The 24,122-nt window shown below is 54.0% G+C and overlaps 1 protein-coding gene across 7 annotated transcripts in view; it reads left to right on the forward strand.

The window, feature by feature from the left end:
* The window catches only part of TMEM164 (transmembrane protein 164), a 179,075-nt gene that overhangs the window by 139,868 nt on the left and 15,085 nt on the right, over positions 1-24,122 (forward strand). For 3 of the 7 annotated variants that reach the window (XM_035007142.1, XM_035007124.1, XM_035007180.1), the window contains 2 exons: positions 15,113-15,213; positions 16,885-17,069. In XM_035007142.1, the coding sequence (XP_034863033.1) occupies positions 15,113-15,213; positions 16,885-17,045 (262 nt within the window). In that variant the 3' untranslated portion in view covers positions 17,046-17,069. Of the gene's footprint in view, positions 1-15,112; positions 15,214-16,884; positions 19,045-24,122 lie in introns of those variants that run through there. The other 4 variants (XM_035007133.1, XM_035007160.1, XM_035007153.1 and 1 more) reach the window with 2 other exon arrangements.

Below are 24,122 nucleotides of genomic sequence, written 5' to 3' on the forward strand. Positions count from 1 at the left end.
GGGATCAGAGGTCACCAGGAGGTGTGCGGGCTCGTGCCCAGTAGAGAAGAGGATATGGAATCTGAAACAACGGGGAGGCTGTGGTAGAGGAATAGAACTGAGGCGGGGTGGCTGGGGGTGCTCCCTGAAGCCGGTTGTGGGTAGGAAGGTGGCGTGGAGGTGCGAATGTGTGGAGTTGAAGAGGTTCCAGAGGCCAGGAGGTTAGGATGTTAGAAGTGGCCCCTGCACGGATGGTGAAATCACCCAGAGCAATGACTGTAAGCTCAGCGAGATTGATCCGGGAGGAGTCTGATAGTGACCTGGAGGACGAGAGGAGGGGGGTGGACCATGGTGACAAAGAGAAGGTGAAGCTTGCAAGAAGGAGACAAGAGTAAGCATCCAGAAGCAGTAACGGGAGGGGGGATCTTCAACTCCCCTTCTCCCCACACGAGCTTGCTGCGAGCACAGGAGGAGGAAGAAGAACCTCCGCTCAGAGCAGCCCAAGGGAGAAGCAGTGTCCTGGGGGAGAGCCAGGGCTCCGCAGGGTGAGGAAGTACCAGGGCCATGCTGTGGGGGTAGCAGGTATGGAAGGAGGTTTCCAGGGGGTCCAGTGGGATGGGTTGGACGGAGGCCAGCTGCAGGAGGGGTGGAGGAGAGCTCCCACACTACTTTTGGACCCACGGGGCTCGTGACCCAATTCCCTGCTCTGGGAACTCCCTCCCCTTTTCTCCATCCCTGTGGGTTGTTTTGGTTGGGTGGGTGTGGTGGTTCTATTTAGGCAGGGGATCTTAACGTGGAGTCCACGAATAGGAATAAGGGGTCCATTAACTTGGGTGGGAAAAGTTGATGCTCACCATTGCCTTGAAATCATGGTAGCAGTTCCACTCACTGCTGGAGCTCATTAAATGCATTAGTAAAGAAACACGCAAGGACTGTTATAGATCTGTTTTTCCTCTCTTGATGACTCCGTTTTAATAACACTGGCTTTTCCTGTAATGCTTTGCCTTTTATGCATTCAAAACCCTGTTCTGGGGAGGGCTTCACTGGTGTCCCCCACTGCCAGGGGATCTGTGCCCCACTCCCGGAGGGTGAAGGAGCCCTGCCTCGACGCTACTTGGAAACCCCTTTCTACTTCACTAGAGGGAGCTCTTGTTTCAGAATTGGGGAGCCGGGGACTCCCAGGCTTGACATGGGGTAAGAAAGGTATTTTGAAGCGCAGGCAGAGCAGATGTCCTTTGGAGACATTTCAGGAAACTGGGGTGTAAGAACCCCAAGGTTGATGCGGGCAAGCCACGTGTCTCTGGAGATAAGCTTTAAGCTTACCTCCTGGAGGATGAGGGTTAGGACACAGCCAATGTGCTGGTTTCTAGGACAGTTAAAGCAAGAGTACTGTGGCCAGTGAGGGCTTGAAAACTGGCCCCAAGGTCATACTGACCTCAGTCTACCTGTTTCTTCCCCACCCCGCCCATTAGCCCATCCCCCCTCTTGTCTAACTAGCCTTAGGGTGCTGGGAAAGTTCTCTCTCTCTGGCTTCCCACTTCCTCTTTGAAGGCCAGGCTAAGGGCAGGAGAAAGGCTTGGGGGCTGGGGCAGATTCTGAAGGCTCCTGCAGTGTCCGTGGGGTGAGGGAAGAGCTGGAGAATTTGAAAAACTGGCCAGGGGCTGAGGCTTACGCGGGGGGATGGATTGGAGAGCTTCCGACGACCGTGGGATTTTTCCCCATGGAAGAGGAAGGAATTGGGGCTCAGGCGTGCTTTGTAGGAGCACAGGATTAAGTCAAGTACTCCCCACTGTAATTGTAGCCGCTTCCAGGAGGCACTGCTTCTCACAGGGGGCCAGATTGGGGCCCCTCTCCTGGATTCAGGTCTCTGGGGCCGGGCCCAGGTATCTGATTTTCTACAAGTTCTCGAGGACAGGGGTTCTCACAGGGCGGTCCCCAGACCAGCAGCAGCAGCTGCCTAACTGGGGAACTTGTTAGGAATACAGATTCTCAGGCTCCTGGCTCTAGGTCCCATCCCCAGACCCACTGAATCAGAAACTCTGGGGTGGCGCCCAGAAAGCTCCCTTGTACCAAGCCCTTCAAGGGGGTTCTGATGGCAGCTGAAGTCTGAGCACCACTCCCCTTAGGGATTCTGATACATGCTGAAGGTTAGGCCTCATTGCCTCAAATGATCCAAGAGTCGCCCCCCACTTGCTGACGCTAACGGCATAAGGTGTGCGAGGCGCCAGGGCATGTTATGGGTTTAAATACCACTTTTCTGTAGAGTATCTCCATGTTCCTTTGGCTTTTCTATTTCTCCAATGCTCCTGCAAGGTAGAGGGGACCTGAAATTTCCCTGCAAGTGGGCAGTGCTGCTTAGAGGGGTTTCGATCCACACACATAGATGAGAGTGGACGCTGGGACCTGGGTCTCTGGACTCCAGTGCTGAAGCTGCTAGGGCCAGGTCTACCTGTTAGATTTGTTGCCAGCTCAGAGCCCTCACTCCGTGGGCTGTTGGCAGTGGGCTGGCTGGGATCCTCAGAAGTGGAGGGGGAGGTCTTTATGTTGCCTTTAGCCAGAGGCGGCATGGCCCAGTCAGCCCCCACTTTGAAGGTGAAGCCTGGCCTGAGTGGGCTCTCTGGCCCCTCAGGATAGGAGGTCGACAAGATGGACCTTCCACCTGGACATCTACCTCAGGACAGCTTCTTGTACATTACACAGACTAGAAGGCACAGTTCATTTGGTCAGATGCCTGGATGAGGGGGAACCTGACTTGGGCCTGCGCCCAGTGGTGAGAACGGGAAATCCCACATCCGTGGTCATCTTGGGATCGTGCCCTGGGCAGCAAAGGCTTGCAAAAGCTCGAACTGGAGGTGCCTCATGTAGAGGGCACATAAAGGTTCGGGATGGCATTGTTGTTGGGAACTAAACTAGTCGTTCTCTTCCCTGTTCCCAAGCCTGCACCTTCTCTCACGTTCCCTATCCCATTGAGTGGTACCACCATCCACTCATCACCCGGGCCGGAAATCTGCAGATAATCATTGGCCCTTCACTCCCCTTCTCCTCCACATCCAGTCGGTGACCAAATCCTGTCAATTCGACCTCCTGATCATTTCTCAAATTCATTCCCTGTATTCCTCCTTTGGTTCAGACTGGATCATCCCTGACTTGTTCAGTTTGCAACAGCCTCAACACTGGTGTCCCTGCCTCTAGCCTTGCTCTTCTTCAGTCAGCAGCCGGACTGCAAGCTCTGTCCCTTGCTTCGAAGTTTGGTCTGCGGGCCAGCGGCACCTGGGAGCCAATTAGAAATGCAGACTCTAGGTCCCCACCCCAGACATACTGCACCTACCCTTTACCAAGATCTCCAGGTGATCTGTAAAGTCCAAAACATCTCACATGGCAAACAGAATTCACAAACTGACTCCCATCTTGTTTATCCCTCCCTCCTACATCATAGTCCAATGATACTGAACTGCAGAAAGTTCTCGAACATACTGGGCTGCTCACTTCATTCTTTCTGCAAATACTTATCGAACCCTTACTTTGCATCAGGCACTTGCTGGGGATAAAGCAGTGAGCAAAACAGATACATATTATCCTTGCTTTCCCGGAGTTTACATTCTTGTGGAAAGAGACAGTAAAGAAACAAGTGAAGTGTATAGTAAGTCAGATAATGTTGAGTGCCACAGAGGAAGAGGTAAAGCAGAGTAAGGGGTACAGGGATGCTGAATGGTTGGGGAGGCTGCAGTTTTAAATGAGGTAGCCTCATTTAAAGGGAAGGTCTCACTGAGAATGTGACATTTGAGTAAAGGCTTGTAGGTGAGGGACTGAGCCATTGGATACCTGGAGGAGGAATATGCCACGAAGAGCAAAGAAGTGTACAGGCCCCAACACAGGAGTGTTTCTCGAATATTCCAGCAACAGCAAGTAGGTCACTGTGTCTAGAGCCATGTGAAGGAAGGGGTTACCTTGTAGGAGATGAGGTCAGGGAGGTGCTGTAGATGAGGGGTCAGATCATATAGAAGGCCTCACAGACCATAGGAAGGACTTGGCATTTTAGTCTTAGGGAGATGGGCGGTCATTGGATGGTCATTGGATGGCGAATGAATTTTAAAGGGGTCACCCAGTTGCTATGCTGAAATTAGACCGCAGGGGAACAGGGATAGAAGCAGGGAGACGTGTAAGTGATGTGTGTAATAACTCAGGCAGGAGAAGCTAGTGGCTGGGGTACTGACAGGAGAGCCAGAGAAGAGTCGTTGGATTCTGGGTACACGCTGAAGGTGCAGCCAGCAGGATTTGCTGATGGATCAGATGTAGGGTGTGAGAGAAGGAGGGGTCAAGGATGACTCTCGAAGGCTTATGACCTGAGTAACTTAGATGGAAGACCATTAATTGAGATCAGAAAGACTAGGAGGAGGGATTTGTGCTTGTTTATTGCTTTTTTTTTGGGGGGGGGGGGGCGGGGAGGGGGCTACAGGGTGGAAGTAACAAATATCCCCAAACGTAGGGGCTTAAAGCAAAGACTTATTGGACTACACCAAACTAAAAAGCTACTGCACACTGAAAGCTACCATCAACAAAATGAAAAGGCAGCCTACTGAGTGGGAGCAGGGATTTGCAAATGACACATCTGCTAAGGGCTTAGTATCCAAGATGTATAAAGAACTTACACAGCTAACCACCAGAAGACCAAATAATCCAATTAAAAATGGGCAGAAGACCTGAATAGACATTTTTTCCAAAGAAGACTCCAGATGGCCAACAGACACGTGGAAAGGTGCTCAGTATCACCCATCATCAGGGAAATGCAAATCTAAACCACAGTGAGATACCACCTCGCACCTGTCAGAATGGCTAGGATCAAAAAGGCAAGAAACAGCAAGTGTTGGCGAGGATGTGGAGAAAGGGGAACCCTCCTCCACTGTTGGTGGGAATGCAAGCTGGTGCAGCCACTCTGGAAGACAGTACGGAGGTTCCTCAAAACAATAAATAGAAATACTGTACAATCCAGTAATTCTGCTGCTGGGTGTCTGTCTGTCTGAAGAAACTGAAAACACTAATTGGAAAAGTTCTATGCACTCCTCCATGTTTATTGTGGCATTGTTGACAATAGCCAAGGTATGGAAGTGACCCGAGTGTCCATCAGTAGATGAATAGATAAAGGAGATGTCACACACACACACAGAGTGGAATATTACTCAGCCATAAGAAAAGGAGACCTTGGGCGCCTGGGTGGCTCAGTTGGTTAAGCGACTGCCTTCGGCTCAGGTCATGATCCTGGAGTCCCGGGATCGAGTCCCGCATCGGGCTCCCTGCTCGGTGGGGAGTCTGCTTCTCCCTCTGACCCTCCCCCCTCTCAGGTGCTCTCTCTCATCCTCTCTGTCTCAAATAAATAAATAAAATCTTTAAAAAAAAAAAAAAAAGAAAAGGAGACCTTGCCACTTGTGACAACATGGATGGACCTAGAGGGTATTTTGCTAAGTGAAGTAAGCAAAAAAAAAAAAAAAAAGATAAATATGATTTCATTTATATGTAGAATCGAAAAAACAAAGCAGTTGAACAAACAAACAAAAACAGAAACAGACTCCTAGATACAGAGAACAGACTGGTGGTTGCCAGAGGGAAGGGGGTTTGGGGGGATGGGCAAAATTGGTGAAGGGGATTAAGAGGTACCCCAAAAAACCCCAGCGATGTCCCATTTTTCACAACTGTGTGGGATGACTGGGTCCTTCGTTGTTACAGACCGAATGTTTGTACCCCTGCCCCCGCAAGTTCTTATGTTGAAATCCTAACTCCCACTGTGATTGTATTTGGATGTAGAGCCTTCGGGTGGTAGTTGGGGTTCAATTAGGTCATGAGGGTGGGGCCCTCATGAATGGGATTGGCGCTCTTGGAGGAAGAGGCCAGAGAGCTCCTTAGCCCCTCCTACCGTGTGAGGCTACAGCAAAAAGATGGCTGTCCTGTGAATCAGGAAGTGGGCTCTCCCCAGACAGGAATCTGCCTGCACACTTGATCTTAGACTTTATAGCTTTCAGAACTGTGAAAAAAGAAACATCTGTTGTTTAAGCCACCCAGTCTATGGTTTTTTGTTAGGGCGGCCCTAGGTGACTGAGATCGTTTTCTACTGGTCTTGCCTGGGCTCACCTGGAGCAGTTGGGACAGCTGGGCCTCTCTATCCGCATGGGCCTTTCGTGGCGTGGGGGTCTCAGGGCAGCAGTCCAAGAGGGCACGCTCCAAGGCACAGGTGCTTATCAAGCCTCCGATGGCATCTTTTTTGATGATATCCCCTGGGTCAAAGCAAGTTGCATGGCTGAGCCATGTGGGTCACGTGGCCCGATCAGTGTGGGAGAGGAATACATAAGGACGTGGACACTGGGAGCCAGTATGGTAATCACCTGCCATAGGAGCCAAGGTCCAAAGTTGGCTTTAAGAACATGAGATGCCCATTTAGGGATCCCAGTGCAGCTATGGCGCGGGCTATGAGATGTGTGAGCCTGGAGTTCGAGGCAGAGGTCCAGGCTGAGATGTGCATGTTGGAGTCGTCGGCACAGAGATAGTATTCAAGCCATGAGATTGGTTGAAACCACTGAGGGAATGGAAGTGTACAGGGAAGAGAAAACCTCTGAGTTCTGCAGCCTGACCTCCTATCCTTTAGAGGTCAGGGAGAGGGGATGGAGAAGAAGCCGGCCCGTGGAGCAGGAGGAGAACAAAGAGAGAACGGTATCCCGGAAGCCAGGCAAAGAACGTTTCCAGAGAGGTGCAGAAGATGAAGCCTGAGAATTGACGATTGGATTCAGCAGTGGAAAAGTTATTTGTGACCCTGCAGGGAGCCGTTTTTGGTGGAGTGGGTGGAGGGGGGACGTAGGAGCAGAAGCCAAATTAGAGCAGGTTAAGAGAGAATGGGAGGAGAGGAAATTGTGGGCAGGGAGTATGGACAAGTATTGTCAAAAAAAAAAAAAAAAAAGATGTGAGCCATGTACATAATTTCTAATGTTCTAGTAGCCACACTCAGAAAAAGAAAAAGAAACCGGTGCCATTAATTTTAATAACATCTCTTCTATCTTATTTAACCCAGTATATCCAACACCTTCTCATTCCAGTGTAACCAGCATAAAATCATTACCAGTATATTTTACTTCCTTTGAAATCCAGTATGTATTTTACACCAACGGCTCATGTCGGTTCATGCTAGCCACCTCTCAAGGGCTCAGTAGCCACACGTGGCCAGTAGCTACCATATTGGATGATCCAAGCATAAAGAAATCTTTCAAGGAGTTTTGCTCTAAAGAGGGGCCAAGGATCGAGGGGGAAGCGAGGTCAGGTGTTTGCAGTGGCTGGAGCGGTACCGAGTAGGTGAAAGGGGACAGAATCTGGATACAAAGGGAAGGCTGGCCTTGGCTGGGGTCCTGGGCGGGTCACCCATGGCAACGGGGGTGAGGGCAGAGCACATCGGCCACTGATGCAGGTACGTGGTTAGAGGCAATCATGAGAGCTTTGAAAAAAAATTTTTAAAGATGTATGTATTTGAGAGAGAGAGAGAGTGAGAGAGAGAGGGAACAGGAGCAGGGGGAGGGGCAGAGGGAGAAGCAGACTCCCTGTTGAGTAGGGAGCCTGATGTGGGGCTCGATCCCAGGACCCCGAGATCATGACCTGAGCCGAAGGCAGATACCTAACCGACTGAGCCACCCAGGCCTGATCCTTTTTTTTCTCAGTGAAGTAGGAGGCAAGGTCATCATCTGAGAGTGAGGCATAGACCTATTGGAGGTTTGAGAAGAGAGGAGACCATATTAAGTTGTTGCCTGAGAGAGTGAATGGACAGGGGAGATGTACTGTGATTGCCTGGCAACACGAAGGATGCACTTGAGCTCTGTGATCACGAATCTGAAGTGAGAACAGTCAGCGCTGTTGTTTTTCCCTAGACACATTCAGCTGTGTGGGTGCAAGCAAGGAAGAGGAGCAGATTGGAAATGAACCAGGGCTGGGTTGTTGGGTTTTGTTTTTTTTTCCCCAAGATGAGTACGATCGATCATGAGAGGCACCATGGAGTCAAAGGTGTATGCCAGGGATCATTAAAATGATGGCCATGGAATCTAAGGAGGGAAGTGGGAGCCGTGAGGGACAGCAAGAAGATGGTGGGACCTACCAATCCCAGATTCCGGCTGGGTCAGAGTGTTGGGGTCAGGGTGAGAGTGTAAGCTGGAAAGAGAGAAGTGGTAGTTGAAGAGGGAGTATTTGATCTATGGGGGGTTGCAGATATTCACAAGTCTGAGGTCTCAGGCATGACCATGGGAGTGAGTGGCTGAGGTACCATAGAGGACAAGGTCGTTGAGGAGCGGGGGGCCAAGGAACTGAGAGACCGGGATACTAGAAGGTTCATCCAGGCATGTGTTGAAATTATCAAGAAATAGGACAGGGATGGTTTTGGAGAGAGGGGTACCAAGCCAGGTACTAACACCCTCAAGGGATGTTGAGGGCCATGACCCGTATGTCTGTAGACAACCATAAAAGGGAAGAGTAGTGGGGTGGTACTGGATGGTGGTTGTAGGGTTTCAGGGAGAAAGGAGGGCCAGTGGTCTGGGAACAGCAATGCAAAGAAAGAAGTTACCTACTCTACTTACATGGGCCAAAGGAGAAAAACCAGTGAGACTACCTTCAAAGGCCAGAGGGGAAGCAGGCTCCTCATGGGCAGAGGTAGGGTGGGTGAGAGCCAAAGGATGAAGGGGACGTTCAGAGAAGTGACTGAATTATTGGGAATTTGGGTAATGATTTCTCTGTGACTTTGCAGATCCTGTTCCTTTTCCCTGGAATTCCCTTCCTTGTACACCTGAAAAAACTTCTCTTCAGCTTTTGCCACCTAGCTCCTGCACCACTATTTTCCCGAAATTGCTATAGCCAAGAGTACGTGGCCAGCATTTCGCCAAAGCCAGGGGCAGTATTGGTCTCTGCCTCTATAGAGAAGTGGAATTTTCGTTGGTGGTGGGAATGTTCTACTTCTGCCCTGCCCCGTAGGTTAGCCACTAGCCACATGTGGTTATTGAGCACTTTGAAATGTAGCTGGCGCAGCCGAGGAATCAAATTTCTAATATTATCTAATTTTAATCCCTTTACGTGTAAATTGTCCCATGTGGCTGGCGGGCTCATCTTCGATCCTGTCTTCTGGGCAGGGGGTCCTCTTTCTTCTGGCAATGATCGGTGCTTTAATCTCGTTCCGTGGACTCTTCCTCGTTGATCTCTCCACCCCAAGCTCTGTGTCCAGGCCATTTCTCTCCTGAGCTCTCCACGTGGACACCCCATAGGCATTCAGTGTCAGCACGCTCCACATTGAAGTCCTCTCTCCCCTCACTCAACTCAGTTGCTGAAGTCATAGACTTGAGAGCCGCTCTAGCTGCTTCCCTAGCCGTCTCCGTGTCCAGAGCAGGCTGACTAGCCTGAATGGAAATCGGACCGTGCTCTCCCCTGTGTAAAACCTCCCAGGGGCATCTCATCGTGTGCAGGGTCAGGGCCAAGTTCCTGGCCATGGCGAATGAGGTTCTTCATGACCTGACCCCCGTCTCTCCAGCTTCATCTCCTTACACCCGTCCCCTCCCACTTTATGCTCCAGTGACACAGACCTGCTTGAGATGACATGCAAACAGCTTGCCATGTCACGCCTCCACCCCTCGTGGCAGGCTGGACCCACCGCGCGGAGTACCCTTTCCCTCCTGCGCGCTCCGACCCCAGCTCCTCCTTGTGCTTCTTCAAAACCCACTTGAGCTGTCATCTCCAGCTGCCCCTCCCCCATGTCCCCCTTACTTACCTGCTTACACCACTCTTTTATTTTTAAAAGATTTTATTTAATTGAGGGAGAGAGAGTGTGAGTGGGGGGAGGCGCAGAGGGAGAGGGGCAAGCAGGCTCCACGCTCAGCACGGAGCCCAACGCGGGGCTTGATCCCAGGACCCTGAGATCAAGACCTGAGCCGAAATCAAGAGTTGGACGCGTAACCGACTGAGCCACCCAGGCACCCCCCTCGTCATTCGCTCTTAAGTGCCGGACAGTTGTCAGGGGTGGGGACTGTCTTTGCCCCCTTCTCCCCACCACCTAGCATGGGGTCTGGTGCCCAGTGTTGGATGAAGTGAATGAGTTGAAGGGAGCAGGACAAAGACCGGGGAACGGGATGCCACCCTGCCTGGCCTCATCTCCTGGATGTAAGTCCTTCCTGGGTGGGATTATAGGACTGGAGAAAGGGCCCCTGGGAGGCCTCTGGGGATCTGTCTTTGCTGCTGCTGGTGGTGCAGGTGACTTCTTTTCCAGCTCGTGTGACGCTTCCTTCTGGCAGAAATCGATGTCAGAAAAAGCTATTATCTTGGTTTCCCCCCACCTTTAGAGATGAAACGCTTCTATCCTCCTGGGATACATGACGCTAGCAGAAAAATGTCACATTTCTTTCTTAAAGTAGAAAAAAAAGTTTTATGTGTTTAATTTTTCCAAAAGTGCTTAAGTTTCTCTTTTCCTTTAGAAGAAAACTGGTTTTTCACTTGGATTATCCCAAGGGCCACATTCAGGTATACGGAAAAAAAAAAAGGAATGATGCCCATTTGCGTACAATTTGCATATATCTATGTAGAGTGGATCATTTATTCTCAGGGTGCTTGCTTGCTTTCTGATTTTTTTTTTTTTTTTTTTTTTTTTTTTTAGTTTCAGAGAAATTGAGTCTTTGATTATCTGTACAACAAAAAGAACCAACAACAGTGAAAAGGCAGTAGAAACCACAGGCAACCCCCCCCCACCCCCTTCACAGAGAAGGTCCCTTCTTTGCAAGAGCCCTTGGCTTCTCCCAGTCTTTTCGGAGATTTGGGGTGGCTGTGGTTTCGCCATGATAAAAATAGCAGCTGCCCGCTATGTGCCAGGCAAGCTGCTCTATTTACTTTTCTGTATCTCTTATTCCACTTGGCAGCCCCGAGAGGTGGGTGTTACCTCCAGTCTTCATACGGGAAACGGTCGGAGAGGGGCAGCACCATCTGCCCCAGGTACCCCCCCTAAGCAGTGGCAGAGGCGGGCTTCCCACCCAAGGCTGTCCGCCCCCCAGCGCTTTGTGTTAAACCGCCAGGCTCTGTTTTCCCTCCGTGGCATGTTGTCTGGTGTTTGGCCTTCGACACCTGCCATTACCAGCCAGGGACTTTTCCTCACACGCTCATGGTTTGCTTGTCATTTGAATGGTGGTTGCACAATATCAAGTTCACCTTATCTCCCCATTTGGTTTGTTTCCCGGTCCTCGGTGTTACAGGTGGCGCGGTGTAAATATCTTTGTGCAAATAAAGGATGGTCTGTTGGGTGTTTTAGGTATTCGACGCAAGTCCTCTAAGTAGGATTGCCAGGCCACAGGGTTTGATAGAGTTTGATGCTTCCCTGGAAGGTCTGTGCCGTTCGATCGCTCACACCGTGGTGAGTGCCTGCTGTACCAGGTGCTGCAGGTAAAGGGATTCCGAAACGGCCCCTCATTCGTAGAACTGACAGTCTGGCGTGGGGCGGATGGGGCAACCCAGAGTGGTTGTAGTAAAGCGGGGGTTGGGGCAAGGGGCAATGAGAACGTGGACCCCTGGCCATGTCTGAGTGTGCCTCTCCCCCGTCGCATGGGGGCAGAGACTGCGGGGCAGGGGAGGAGCGTGATAAGGAGAGGGGCTGCCCAGCAGTCCGAGCCTCATCCCAACTTTCCCCAGGCCTGTGGCTGAGCTACCTCAAGGCTGAGGACATTCCTGGCCGCCCCCTCCCGTCCCTTGGCTGCAGTGGCCACCTGGCCCACGGGACCCGTCACTGCTGCCCAGCTGCCACTAGGGGGAGCCAAGCAGAGGACGGCGGTGGGGGGACGGGGCGGGGGACTAGCTCCAGCCTTGAGAGGCGTGAGCAGGAGCCTGAGCACCTGCTGGTCCTCCAGGTCCCCTCTTCCCCTTAATACCCCCAGCAGCCAGGGGGACAACACGGTGCCCGATTCCCATTCATCCGGCAGACAGGAAGGTGCGCAAAGTCTAAGTGCGCAGCTCAATGGCTTTTCACAAACCAAGCGCGGTGCCAGATGCTAGGGACCCAGAAACGAATCCGACAGGGTCCCCCCCACCAGGCGCTCTGGTCTAGAGAGGTAGACAGACAAGGAAAGAGACTGTACGACTTGGTGTGGTGGTGGTCTGGACAAGTGGCAACAGGGGCAGTGAGCGGCAAGCAGCCTGGCAGCGTCTAAGAGCCCAGGGCCCTGCTCTGACTTCGGCGGTTCCACTACCCAACTCCCGGCCTTCCGTGTCTCCATCTCTAACCTGGAGGAATGAGTTTGATGCCTTCCAAGGGCCTTCTGACTCACAGGTGCTGTGAGCCCGGCTCTCGTGCCCATAGCAAGCCTGAGCGTCTCCCCCAGAAGACCCGCCTGACTTCAGTCACCCCACCTCACTCCTTCTCCCTGCCACACCCCACCCCATCAGGTCATCTCATCTACCCAACAACCTTATGAATTAGGCAGTGGCATCATTTTATAGATGAGTGAAACTGAGTGAGACATGTCCACTTGGATATTCTGCAGACGCCTCGATTTCAACACGTCTGAAATCAGCCTCATCGTCTCCCTACCTTCTGCCCCAGTCTGCCTTCTCCCCTCTTCTCCATCACAATCAGTGGCACCATCAACCCAATGAGGCCCAAGCTAGAGGCCTTTCTAGATTTGTCCGTCCTCAGCCTTCCTCCCCAGCATCTATCCCTCACATCCTGGTGAGATATTCTTCCACTTTTCTCCAGCCCTACCTCTATGCCCTTTGAGGGCCGTCCATCCCCTACTTCTTTGGGTTCTTGCAGCAGGCCTCCTATCCATCCTCCTGCCTCGACATTCTCTGCCTCCGGTCCTTCCCCCGCACGGGCCAGCACATGTCTGATCACATCACTTTCCTGCTGCTTCCTGTGGCTCCGCAGCAGAGCTCCGAGCTGGCCATCCACAGGCTGAAATCCATCCAAGAAGACGTGTTTTGTTTGGTCCGTTGAGCATTCTTAAAACATTTTGAATTATTTGCCAACATTTAAAAATCAGGAAATTCCACACGAAAGTTCGTATTTCTGGCTCCTCTTGCAAAACTGAAAAAACTGGCAACTCTGGGAACACGTCCCAGCAGGGCAGTGGTTGGATGGAGCTGAGTGGCGGTTGCCATCTTTAGAAGGGGCACGGACTTTCCACTTGGCCAGTCCCCAGCATCCTTAGCGTCTCTTAGTCTCTGGTCACTCTCCTCTCCCAGTTGCCGACCTGAGACTTGTGGCATTGGGGCTCATGGCCCTGCAGGTATGGGCTGAAGCCCAAACCAGCCCTCAACCAACATCCGAGTCTTACTCCTCTCACCACCCCACCACACCCTCCCCTGCGGCCCCAACTCTTACCCACGGTTCTCCGAATTGCCTTGTGCCCGGGAGCTCATGTCTGCATGTCTGCCTTTGTGCGAGCTGCTGGTTCTGGAACGCCTGGGCCCCTGGTTAAGTCCCATTGGTCCTTCAGGACTGCTCTGTGCCCCCTCTACCGAGAAGCAGTCCTTGTTCCTAGGTCTTCCCCCCACCCCCGCCTCCAGCTGAGTTCTGTCCTCCCATCATAACGGGGCACAGAGCACAGGCATCCCACCATCGTACTGGGTTCTCATTGTCGGTTGGCGTGTCTGCCTCCCCTGGCAGGCTGGGAGTCTGGGATTGTAGGGAGCCTGTCTTCTTCATCTTCCTATACCTCAAAGGTTAGCACGGAGCTTGGAGACATAATAGATGCCTGATAACTGGTGAATGAATGGATGAATCAGTGAAGGACCGACTTGGGAAAATACTACTCCAGGATGTAACGTTGCCACCTACTTGCTTGGGATGGAGGGTTCCAGCTTCGTTTCATTCTGGAGCACCCCCCTCTCCAAGCCCCCATTCGGAGTGACACCCCCACAGCATCCTATAAGCCGTACCCCTGCTCTGGAAGCTCTGGAATGCATCCAAGCCTCCTGGGAGGGTAGTTCCTAGTGACGCTGGAGGGGAGAGACATCATTCTTGCTGTTCCGGGGGGAGGGAATTGCGTCACGGTCGGGAAATAGCATAGCCGTTGGATACGGCACATTCTGTAATTATCCGAAGCATGATAATGATGTGCTCATGATAGCATCTCACACCCATCGAACACTCACATTGTGCCCAATCCTACACTGCGAGCACTCAGTACATTATTCCTGTCATGCCTTGCCACAATTCTAAGAAGTAGGTAGGTCTGGTTATCTTCGTTTCACGGATAGGAAAGCTGAGACTTAGGGAGTTTCCACAACTTTTCCAGGACCACGCAGCCCGGACATGGTAGAATCTAGATTCGAACCCAAATCTGTGGGCCACGGAAGTGAACCTTCCCAACCACCGCGCCACACTTCCTCAAAGACATCTCTCTTGAGAAACACGAGGGAAAGATGAAAATGAATGTGAAAGTCAAGGATGCAGATTATATATACTGTTAGACTCCAATTAGTAATTAAGAAGAAACCAACCAACCAACCAGCCAACCAGCTCCTGAGGCATGGGGAAAACCAGCCAGTACGCAACACCCACAAGTTAGCAGCGTCGTGTGTGGGGAGTAGAATGCCCGGGATGGGGGCGCCTGGGTGGCTCAGGCGTTAAGCGTCTGCCTTCGGCTCAGGTCGTGATCCCGGGGTCCTGGGATCGAGCCCCGCATCGGGCTCCCTGCTCAGCGGGAAGCCTGCTTCTCCCTCTCCCACTCCCCCTGCTTGTGCTCCCTCTCTCGCTGTGTCTCTCTCTGTCAAATAAATAAATAAAATCTTTAAAAAAAAAAAAAAAAAAAAAGAATGCCCGGGATGTGTTGTTCTTCATTTTCTCCATCTCGTTTCGACTCCTATAACGTTTTCTACATTTCCTCTAATGAGCATGCATTGCTTTCATCATTAAAAAAAAAAAAAAAAAAAAATCCCCCCTCTGTAACGGCCCGGGCAGTGTGTGGCAGAACAGAGGACGGAAAGGGGGCTGGCTGGAGTCGCCGGCGCGTCTGTGGGCCCGTCTTCTGAGCAGCGAGAGGGGACGACCCACTGGCGCAGCTGCGGCCTCAGCACCCCACCACACCCTCCCCTGCAGCCTCAAGGGGCAAAGGAGAAGTGAGTCTCACCGTCTCCCCTTTTCCTCCAGGTGCTTACACCCCAGAGCCCCTCAGCAGTTTCCGGTGGGCCCTTCTCTCAACTGGCCTCATGTTCTTTTACCACTTCAGCGTCTTGCAGATCCTGGGCCTGGTAAGTTTGGTTCGGTCCCCTTCGATCCCCCTCTGCGCTGGCGTATCGTTTTGTTTTGAAAATACAAGATGCCAAAGGCCAGAATGTCAGATTGTTGTGTCTGGGTTGCTGATTTATGCTCCACGGCCTGGGCCTCTCCAAAGGGTTTTCGGAAGCCTTCAGTGTTGACCGTTTCTTTCATCCCCGGGGAGGCAAGGATGCCCTTCGCTCACGACCGCCCAGGTCGAAAACAGCGAGCTGCGGAAAGGGGTTTGCTGTGGACCCTGTGGAGGGGGAGGCAGGACCTTGACCCTGGCCTGGGCCTGGAGAGGAGGCTTCCGACCTCGGGTCCATTCTGGGCCGACTCCCAGGCCCTGAGCTGTGTGGCCAGTGGAAGTGCCGTGTCGGGGGGGCCTCCCGTGGCATTCTGGGGTGTTCAGACCCGCCCGGAGCATGGATGCTGGCTGGACTCAGTAGTTGAGTTATCCAGAGCCCAACATTGCTGAGCGCATGGGTGTCTACATCGGTGGCAAAGCAAAGGAGGAAGAACTCAGGGCTGCGGGGGATGGGGGGCCAGGAGACCCAAGGTCAAGGCCTGGCTCTGCCACCGTTCTGGCGGAGTCACCTCACCGTCGAGGGCAGAGAGCTGTCCACCCCTCTGTGACATGGAACCAAACCCCCAGCCTCCCCGAGAGGTGGTGAGGACTTGTCTCTAACGTGGACGGGCTGGAAGGGCTTTGGAAGACAGGTGCCGCGGCCGTCCTCGGGGCAGGAGCGGCATGTCTGGTTTTGTGTGCGAGCGGCAGGAATGCAGCTTCGGCCGCGTGGAGCCTCGCGGGGCCTGGCCGGACTAAGGCACGTGACTGAGGTCACCAGTGGCTCGGGAGGAGCAGTCCCTCTCTCTTCCCCACCTTGGCATACTGCTCTGCTCTGGTTTGCCTGGGGGACAGTTTGAGCTCTTTGCCAGTGGTGTGAATGCTCCCGCACGTGAGGACGACTTTCACACCTTACTCTGAGCGCTCTCCACTGGGACTGCTTGATTCCGGAGGGGTCCGTGTCCTCATGTCACCATACATACCATGCTCAGTCCCACCTGCAGGCCTGGGCCAGGCCGCGCCTCCTACAAGGAAGGTCCCACTCACTCCATTCCTTGCCATGACCTCCATCCATCCTTCATGAGTCCATTCAGGGTGCCACTTACTTCGTGAAATCTTCTGTGAGGACTCAGTGGCCATTCTGTACCCTCCTCCGATCTCATGGTGGGGGAAACCTGGTGAGCATTGTCTGGTTTGAGGTCAGATGTGGTTGCCCAACCAACTCGGTTGGTTGCCGGTTATAAGTGGAGGCAGGGACCATGTCGTTGACTATTCTGTCATCCCCTGACACCTCTCCGGGGACTAGGCACATGGTAGATGCTTAGGAATGACGGCAGGCTCTGGACCCAACTGGAAAGCAAGACTGAGCAACACCAGACAGCTTTTCCCCCGGATGGCCTCCCCAGTCACTTCCCCAGGGCTCTAGCCTTGACCCACTCCCCAAAACCCTACGGCAGAGAAATCCCATCATGAACAGGTGGGGATTGGTCAATCCCTCCTTGTCTAGTCCCCCATTAGGTAGAGATGGCTGAACTGGCAGAAGCCAGAGAAAGCCTCAGGATGGTGAACGCTCACTCTACCTCCCTTGTCCCTGCAGGTCACCGAAGTGAATTTGAACAACATGCTGTGTCCGGCCATCTCAGACCCATTCTACGGCCCCTGGTATCGCATCTGGGCCTCGGGACACCAGACTCTCATGACCATGACCCACGGGAAGCTGGTCATCCTGTTCTCATACATGGCTGGGCCCTTGTGTAAATATCTGCTGGATTTGCTCCGGCTTCCAGCCAAGAAAATAGACTGAAGGTGCTTGTCTTCTTTTTTTTTTTTTTTTTTTTTTCTTCCCCGAGGAAGCAAGTCCTGACTTGACTTGGAGAACACCCAGTTCTTGACGAAATCATGGGGAGAGGGCAGTAGGATGTTTGGTGTATTTCTTTTTCCTTCTCCTCTCTGTCCCTTTCTTCCACCATGCTTCCTTCCCCAGCTCTCCCCCCCAGGATATCTCCTGGAGCCGGGGGGGGGGGGGGTCGTGCCAAGGGCTGGATTCTTTCTCCTCCCCTTTGGCTCTTCCTCCCTGCTCCTAGTGGCCTTACATGGGCGACAGTAGTCAGTGGTTTTCACTCTGCTTGTTGGTGCTTTAAGGACAGCTGGTTGAGAGGACGGGAAATAACAAGCGGCAGTTCTCTTGGCACTGAAGTGATGAGGTTTGGTTGGGTTTCCTTTCTCCACTGCCAGGGACCTCCAGGCTTACGCTGGGGTCCCCCCTTTGTCTCCAGCACAGCCCCCACCATAATGGGACCAAGGCCTTGTTTCTATACCAGCGGCAAGCCAAGAGCCAAGGGATTTCCCAGCTTATGGCCAAAATAGAACCTGCCAGAGTCTTCCCACTGGTGTCCCATGACTCAAAGCAAGCAGCCAACCAGCCACTCCCTCCAAAATGCTGCCTGCGGTGGGAGGTGGGGGCGCTCCTTGGCCCCAGGACTAGATTCCGGTGAGGGGGATGGAGAGCTGTTGCGATGGCAGATCCAAAGTGAACAAGTGGAAAATAGCCACCACTCTTTACTAGGCAGGACCTTGGGTAAATTCTGCCTGAGAGAACCAAGAAGTGACCCATATCCCGATCAGAAGTGAGCGTTAGAAAATCATCAACGGAAGTGGTAACTTGAGAAAACTGTGATTTGAATCATGTGCTCCATTTTAGTTGAATGTTTGATAGTAGATGCCATTTTAATCTTGAGTGCCCCTCAGTGTTTCTCTCTCTCTCTCTCTAAAAGGCAGCTTCAGGGAAGGGTGAGCTGGAGTTGGGTTTTTTGCCTTTTTTTTTTTTTTTTTTTTTTAATTTGTTTGCTCCCTTGTTTTTGGAAGTTTGAATTCGGAGAATCCTTGCGTCAGGGGCCTGTCTCCGCAGGGGCTCCTATCCCTCCGTTCTGTGCTTTCACAGACTATGTCAGCATCCTGGGTTGGGGGAAGAAGATACAGATCCCGCTGATGTTGTCACCCTAGGGCCATGTGTCGTCACTACAGCCAGATTCCATGCTGAATTGTTTCACATGGGGGCATCACACACTCCTCCACCCTCCACCAAGCCCACCCCCAAAGCCCATGTCTGGGTTGCAAAGGACGTGCCAAGAAATCAGGTCCCCGTGGGTGCAGGTTCAAGTGCTTTAAGAGGAAGACCTTTTGTCCAAAGACTTGAGCTCAGTCACGCAGGGACTTCAAGGAGGGAACCAGTGGCGGGGCATTTGCTGACTCCTTGTGGGCTCTAACTAAGGACAAGTTTGCCTAAGAACAGGAAAGGTGATTCAGTGACTTCCTCTGATGGCCCCACCCCACCCCTACTCTAGGCAACCCGGTCGCCCTGGGCTGGTCCTGTATTCTGGGCGTTACTGTATTATAATAGACCTAGATTGAGCTACAGCGACTCAGTGGTCGGACCTACAGAAAGCAGCAGGGTGCAGGAGAGTCTCCTGGAGCAAGGTGAGGCCCGGGAAGTAGCCGCGGGAGGGACCGCCCTTCTGCAGAGGCCTGCTGGCGCAGAGACGATCGATCAGTTCCCAGGACGTGGTGGGGGAACCCGAGGGAGAACACCGAATACTCTGACTCCCCTTGAGCTCCTCGTGACGCATGCTCTTCATTTTCAGCACCCCCCCAACCCCCGAGGGCTTGGCCAAGTTTGTCTCAGTGCCTCTTACTGTCGGGGTGTCCTCCAGAAGGGCCCCGTGAGCAACTGGATCCACCCTGCCCGCCATAGGGATGGCCGATAAGAAAATGCCCAAGGCCTCAGTGCCCCTTGGCTCTTTACAAAAAGAGAGGTTGGAAGGAGGTCACAGGAGGAGCCCCTGGAGGCATGTCCTGTCCCCTTCCAGAACATGGAGTCTCCATAGGCAGATGGTGTGTGCCTGGGGGGGCGGGGCGGGGAGCAGCCTGGGTGGGGCAGATGCTCAGCGTCGGACCGCTGGGGTGGCGCAGTGACTCCGCAGACCCGCCCTTCCTCCCTGTCTCCGTGGCGCGGCACAGGTGGCCGGTCAGCCCGGCCTTTCCGGCAGCCGCATGCTTCTAGAAGCTCGCCTTTGCCCTGCTTATGTAGCTCAGTGCCCCATTCTGGCTGATCCTCTCTGCTGCTTGGAAGGAAAGAAGAAAGGGAAAGCCACGTGCCTGGCCAGGCCAGAGGCAGCTCCACCTGTCAGGGGAAGGGGGAGGTGGAGGTGAGCCGTAGGGCCAGGGGGCGCTCAGAAACATGCAGGTGGAGGGAAGAGAGAGCGAGCCCAGTCCATAGGCCGCACGGGGACCCACGGCTTGTGTTCGAGGTGTGGGGGTGCGGCAAGCACCTGACATGGTCTGCACCTCTTACCTTGGGCCCGGCCCGTGGAGACAGAACCTGAGCCCACCTAAGGCAGCCTGCCTTGGAGGGTGGCCCCCCGTGCCAGGGGCCCAGGCTTCCCAGCTCCTGCCGAGGGCTTTCCTGGCAGGACCAAGGTGGTTCCCCAGCCACCTTGGCCAACTTTCCAGATGCCATTTGGCAGCGCATGGGAGCTCACCGTGTGTGTGTCTGAGAGTGTTCAGAGAAGAGGACAGTTTCTTTTAAAACAGCCCCAGGAAGGGGAATGAGTGCTTCTCCAGCCCCTTGGGTAGCCTCTGCCAAGGATCTGGGCCAACGCGAAGGGTCCACTTTGCTGGCCAGCTTGTGGCAGCAGTTCAGAATAGCCGAGGTGATCACGCCTGCTTCCGGCCCCATCCCTCTTCCCAGTATTGGGTTCTGTACACCAAAGATGGGCCGGCCCATCTTCTTCCCGGAGGCCCAGGGACGTGTTCGTCTGTCCGCTCGGAGGGCGGTTGGGTTTAGTGGGACAGTCGGCTTATTTGCCGTCTGCTACCTCCAGCCTAGCCTCTGTCAGGGTTCTGCTCTCCGTGCTCCTTGCTAATTCAGCGTTTTGTGGAGTGGGCACAGCTCCCCACCCACAGCAAGTTGTCCATCTGTCTCCGCGCACTGGTGTTGGGGCCTGGTGGGGCCCCCCCAGGCTGAGTTGGGCAGCTCCGGGGGGGTACCAGAAAGCCCTTCCTCCCCCTCCCTGGATTTGTAGCCGTTGATCCAGAGTCCTCTGTCCTCTTTGGGAGACTGAAGGGGAGGTGGGGGGAGGAGACAAGAGGTTCAGGATGCGGGTGCTGGTTTTGGTAGCTCGAGAGCAGACAGAGGGTGTCCTTCGGGCCCTGGCGTGCTCCTCAGCAGGCCCCCGCCCGGGGAGGGGTCCCCCACCGCACGCACTGCCCTGCCCTGCCCTTTCGGAGCGGATAGAGTCTGTGAGACGGAGTGAACCTTCTTCTGTATATAGAGTGAGCCAGTCTGTGCTCAGGAAAACCTAATCGCTTGTTGTTGCTCCTGTTACTTTTTTTTTTTTTTTTTTTTTGTACACTGGTTTTCTCCTCGTGGCACGGAACAAAACAAAGCAAAAGTCGTCTCAAGCAAAGCTGTTGTTTTTGGAAACTTTCTTTCGCTGTGAGTTTTGTACTATAAAGAATTCTTCATTTATATCGGTGTTACTGTGGTAGAGAGAATAAGATAGTCTTATTTTTGCCAGGAAATTGGCAAACGCCTCTGGCCCCCCCCCCCCCCCCCCTCCCCCCCCCCCCGTGGATTTGCCGTGTACCAAGCAGACCCCCCCCTCCCCCTCCACACCCCCGGGCCCCCCTTCCCCGAATCTTTTCGAAAGCCCCTTTTATTTTTGCCAAGCTGGTGTGCTCGCTGCCCCCCCCCCCGCCCCCGCAAACTAGTTTGCTCACCTCCCGGGGCATTTTGTAATGCGTTTTCTCTGTTTTGTAAAAAACCTTTTGATTGTACCAAAATGGTTTCTGCAGTCACCTTTGGAAATAAATGGTCATTAATTTGTGTACCTAGCATTCTAGAATTTTAGTCTTAGGTGTTTCTGTGGTTGAAGATCCCCGAATGATAAAGGACCCCTCACCACGGGACTTAACTGTTACAATGTTTTCTTCATTTACTCTTATTAAAAGATTTATGAGAACCTAGGCGTCTTGGCCTTCCTTCCCCGAATCCTCTTGGAAGTCCCTCTGCTTTGAAAAGTAGCCAAAAGGACCATTCGCTTCCCCCACCCCGTGGCGGACCACCAAAGGGCAGCTCTGGCCTGGGAGCCCCGTGGCCGGAAATTCCCGTGCACGCTGCCTGCTTCCACTGGGGACATAGGAGGCCTTTTGCTCTTGGCGGGGACTGTCTTCTGGGGACATCCGCTGGCTTCACTGAGCACCCCCTCCAGGTGCGCTGGGCCAGGCTATAAATGAGCCAGGGCCCTGCAATCTCGGGGCCACAGAACCACTAGCTGGGGCCAGGCCATGTCCCCCGGTTCTCCACCTGTAGAACGATAGCGACATCCGTGTGCCCCGCATGGCGCAACATCCCTCCACACACATGCCCTCCTGTGATCCCCACAGCCGCACGCCAACTGGCTGGTAACGCTGTCCCCGGTGGACGTGGGAGGGCAGACACCGAGAGAGCAGGCTCTGAGCTAAAAGAGATGCTGGGACGCCAGGCCAGTCGTGTTAGACTCCAAAGCCCATGCACTTGGCGCTCTCCTGGGACTCCGCTGCCCGTCGGGAGGGCCGCGATTATCGGGCGGACCGCTGCCTGGGGGCCCCCAGCCCCGAGAGGAGTGGGAGCAGAGCCAGGCGGGGGTGTGGAAGGCAAGCAAGAGGAAGGGGAACCCCTCGAATGTGCGAAGCAGAGGAGCCAAACCCAGCTTGTGACCCCGGGGAGCCCCAGAGTAGAGCTGAAAGGCACGGGAGTAAAGGGGGGCAGGGACGCAATGCCAGGCAAGAGCTGGGCCCGGGGGCAGGACAGAAAGATGGGTCCCGTGGCCTTTCTACGCATCTCCCTCTTCAGAAAGGGCTGAACGGCCGTGACCGAGGCCATGGCCTTCTCTGCCCTGGGCTGTACATCTGCCCCCTGCCCGCCGTCTCGGCTCCAGTCCTGGCCCCCTACTGCCGGCAATAAATGCAGATCTGAGAGCAGCCTTCCCTGGGCCCCCCGGAAACATCCGCTGCTCCATCTCCTCACCCCCACGGTCCCCCGCATCCCAGGACCCAGGACAGGGAGAGACCCTTTGCCCCCAACGTCTCGTGGTCCACTTTTCCCCGCTGGGCCGTCTTCCCCTTCTTTGCCTTTTTTCTTTGCGTGGCTCTCTCAGCTCCCCGGTCTCCCTTCTTGTCCAAAGGCCTGAGCTCAAGTGTCAGCTCCTGGGCCAGGCTTCCCTGAGCCCCAGTCCGAGTTAGGTAACTCTCGGCTTGGCTCCTGCCAACCCCCACCCCGCCTGGTGCTCACTGCAGGGCGCCATTTGCCCCCCTTACTAAGCAACGCATTCTGGCTGGTTGGCCGTCTGTGGACTGAGCTCCTGGAGGGCACGGTGGGGTCCCATTCATTCTCCTGTCCCTGGCACAGGACCTGTTCCATAGAAGGTGCTCAGTGAACACCCAGCTCATCCCGGAGCGCTGCAACATGGTGGGAGGCACCACCACCCGAGGGAGAAACCCTGCCACATCAGCTGTCCCCCATCCCATGGGCTCTCCCGTGTGGAGCTGTGTGCCTTTGTCTGCCCAGGAGCCTCCCGCCCCAGCCTGGGGGCCTCCGTGCCCAGCCTTCCCCAGACCTCTGGGTGGAGGGTGGCCAACGCATCCAACTTCTTTTCTGTATCCTTGGTAGCTGTTCGGTCCCCACCAGGGTCACCCCTCCGTTCCCTGGGGCACACGGAGTTGGCGTTGGCACGGCCAGAGCCCCCCCAGCCCACGGGACATGCCACCTACCCCTCTGAGGGAGAGGGAGCGGCTTGGGGTGGTTACATCATTATTCCCCCCCTCCCCCCAGTGAGTTTTCCCCTTGTCCTGCTTTGCCAAGGCCAGTGGAGGGGCAGAGATACACCCGTCAGTCTGACAAACGCCATGGCTTATTCAAAGGATATGTGGTTTGCTAACCTTGGCAATGGGCAAGGCCGGCCTCGTCCAAAGTCAAAGACTCTCTGTTACCGCCCGTCCCCACCCCTCTCCCAGTCAGCGTTTGCCCAGCATCTAGATTGCACATCTGGCCCTCTGCAGCCGATTGTCCTGACTTCAGGGCGGCTCCTCCATCTCGGCCAGCCGGTAGCCCCGGAGTCTCGCGACGGGGCAGGTCTTGGCAAGGAGGTCTGACGCTTCCTTGACCAAGCTCTGACAGGTGATAATGGGGCCAGTGGCCTGAGCTGCATGGGTGTTCTTTCCAGCGATGCCTCCCCAGCTGCCCCTCCACTCCCTGGTCTCTCCTGCCTCTCCCCACCCACCTCGCTCTGGCTGTCCCTTCGGCTGTCCCTTCCCTACTTTCCAGAAGTCCCTAAAAGTAAATTTTTAGAAGGAGGCCCTGGGCTCTTGGGTCTCCTGCCCGCCCTGGGAATGGAGGGGCCTTCCTGCGCACTCCAGAACACACCCTCAGATTTTGAGAACATCAGAGCGGACGAGATAGAGACCACGAAGACAGGAGCTTGCAGATTTTCCTGCGTATTAGAATCACCTGCGAAGCTTTAACCAAAATCTCAATGCCCAGGCCTGATTCAAAGCAAGCTTTTGTTTTGTTTTCACTTGAAGCTTCCAGGTTGTGAGTCATCTCTTTGCCCTGACCCTCTATACCGGGGCCTTTTTCAAATGAGATTTTTAAGACCTACCAAAAAGTCTGAAGAATAATACCCAAATCCAGCTTAACAAAAAGAACCTTACCAAGACAGTGGGAGCCCCGTCACTCCACAAATTTGGAGAGTGTTCCTCAGAGCCTCCGGGAGTCTGGAGAAGCCACCCCGGGGGGGT

This window comes from Mirounga leonina, unplaced genomic scaffold, assembly GCF_011800145.1.
Source record: "Mirounga leonina isolate KUSES-001 unplaced genomic scaffold, KU_Mleo_1.0 Mir_101664, whole genome shotgun sequence".
NCBI lineage: Eukaryota > Metazoa > Chordata > Mammalia > Carnivora > Phocidae > Mirounga > Mirounga leonina.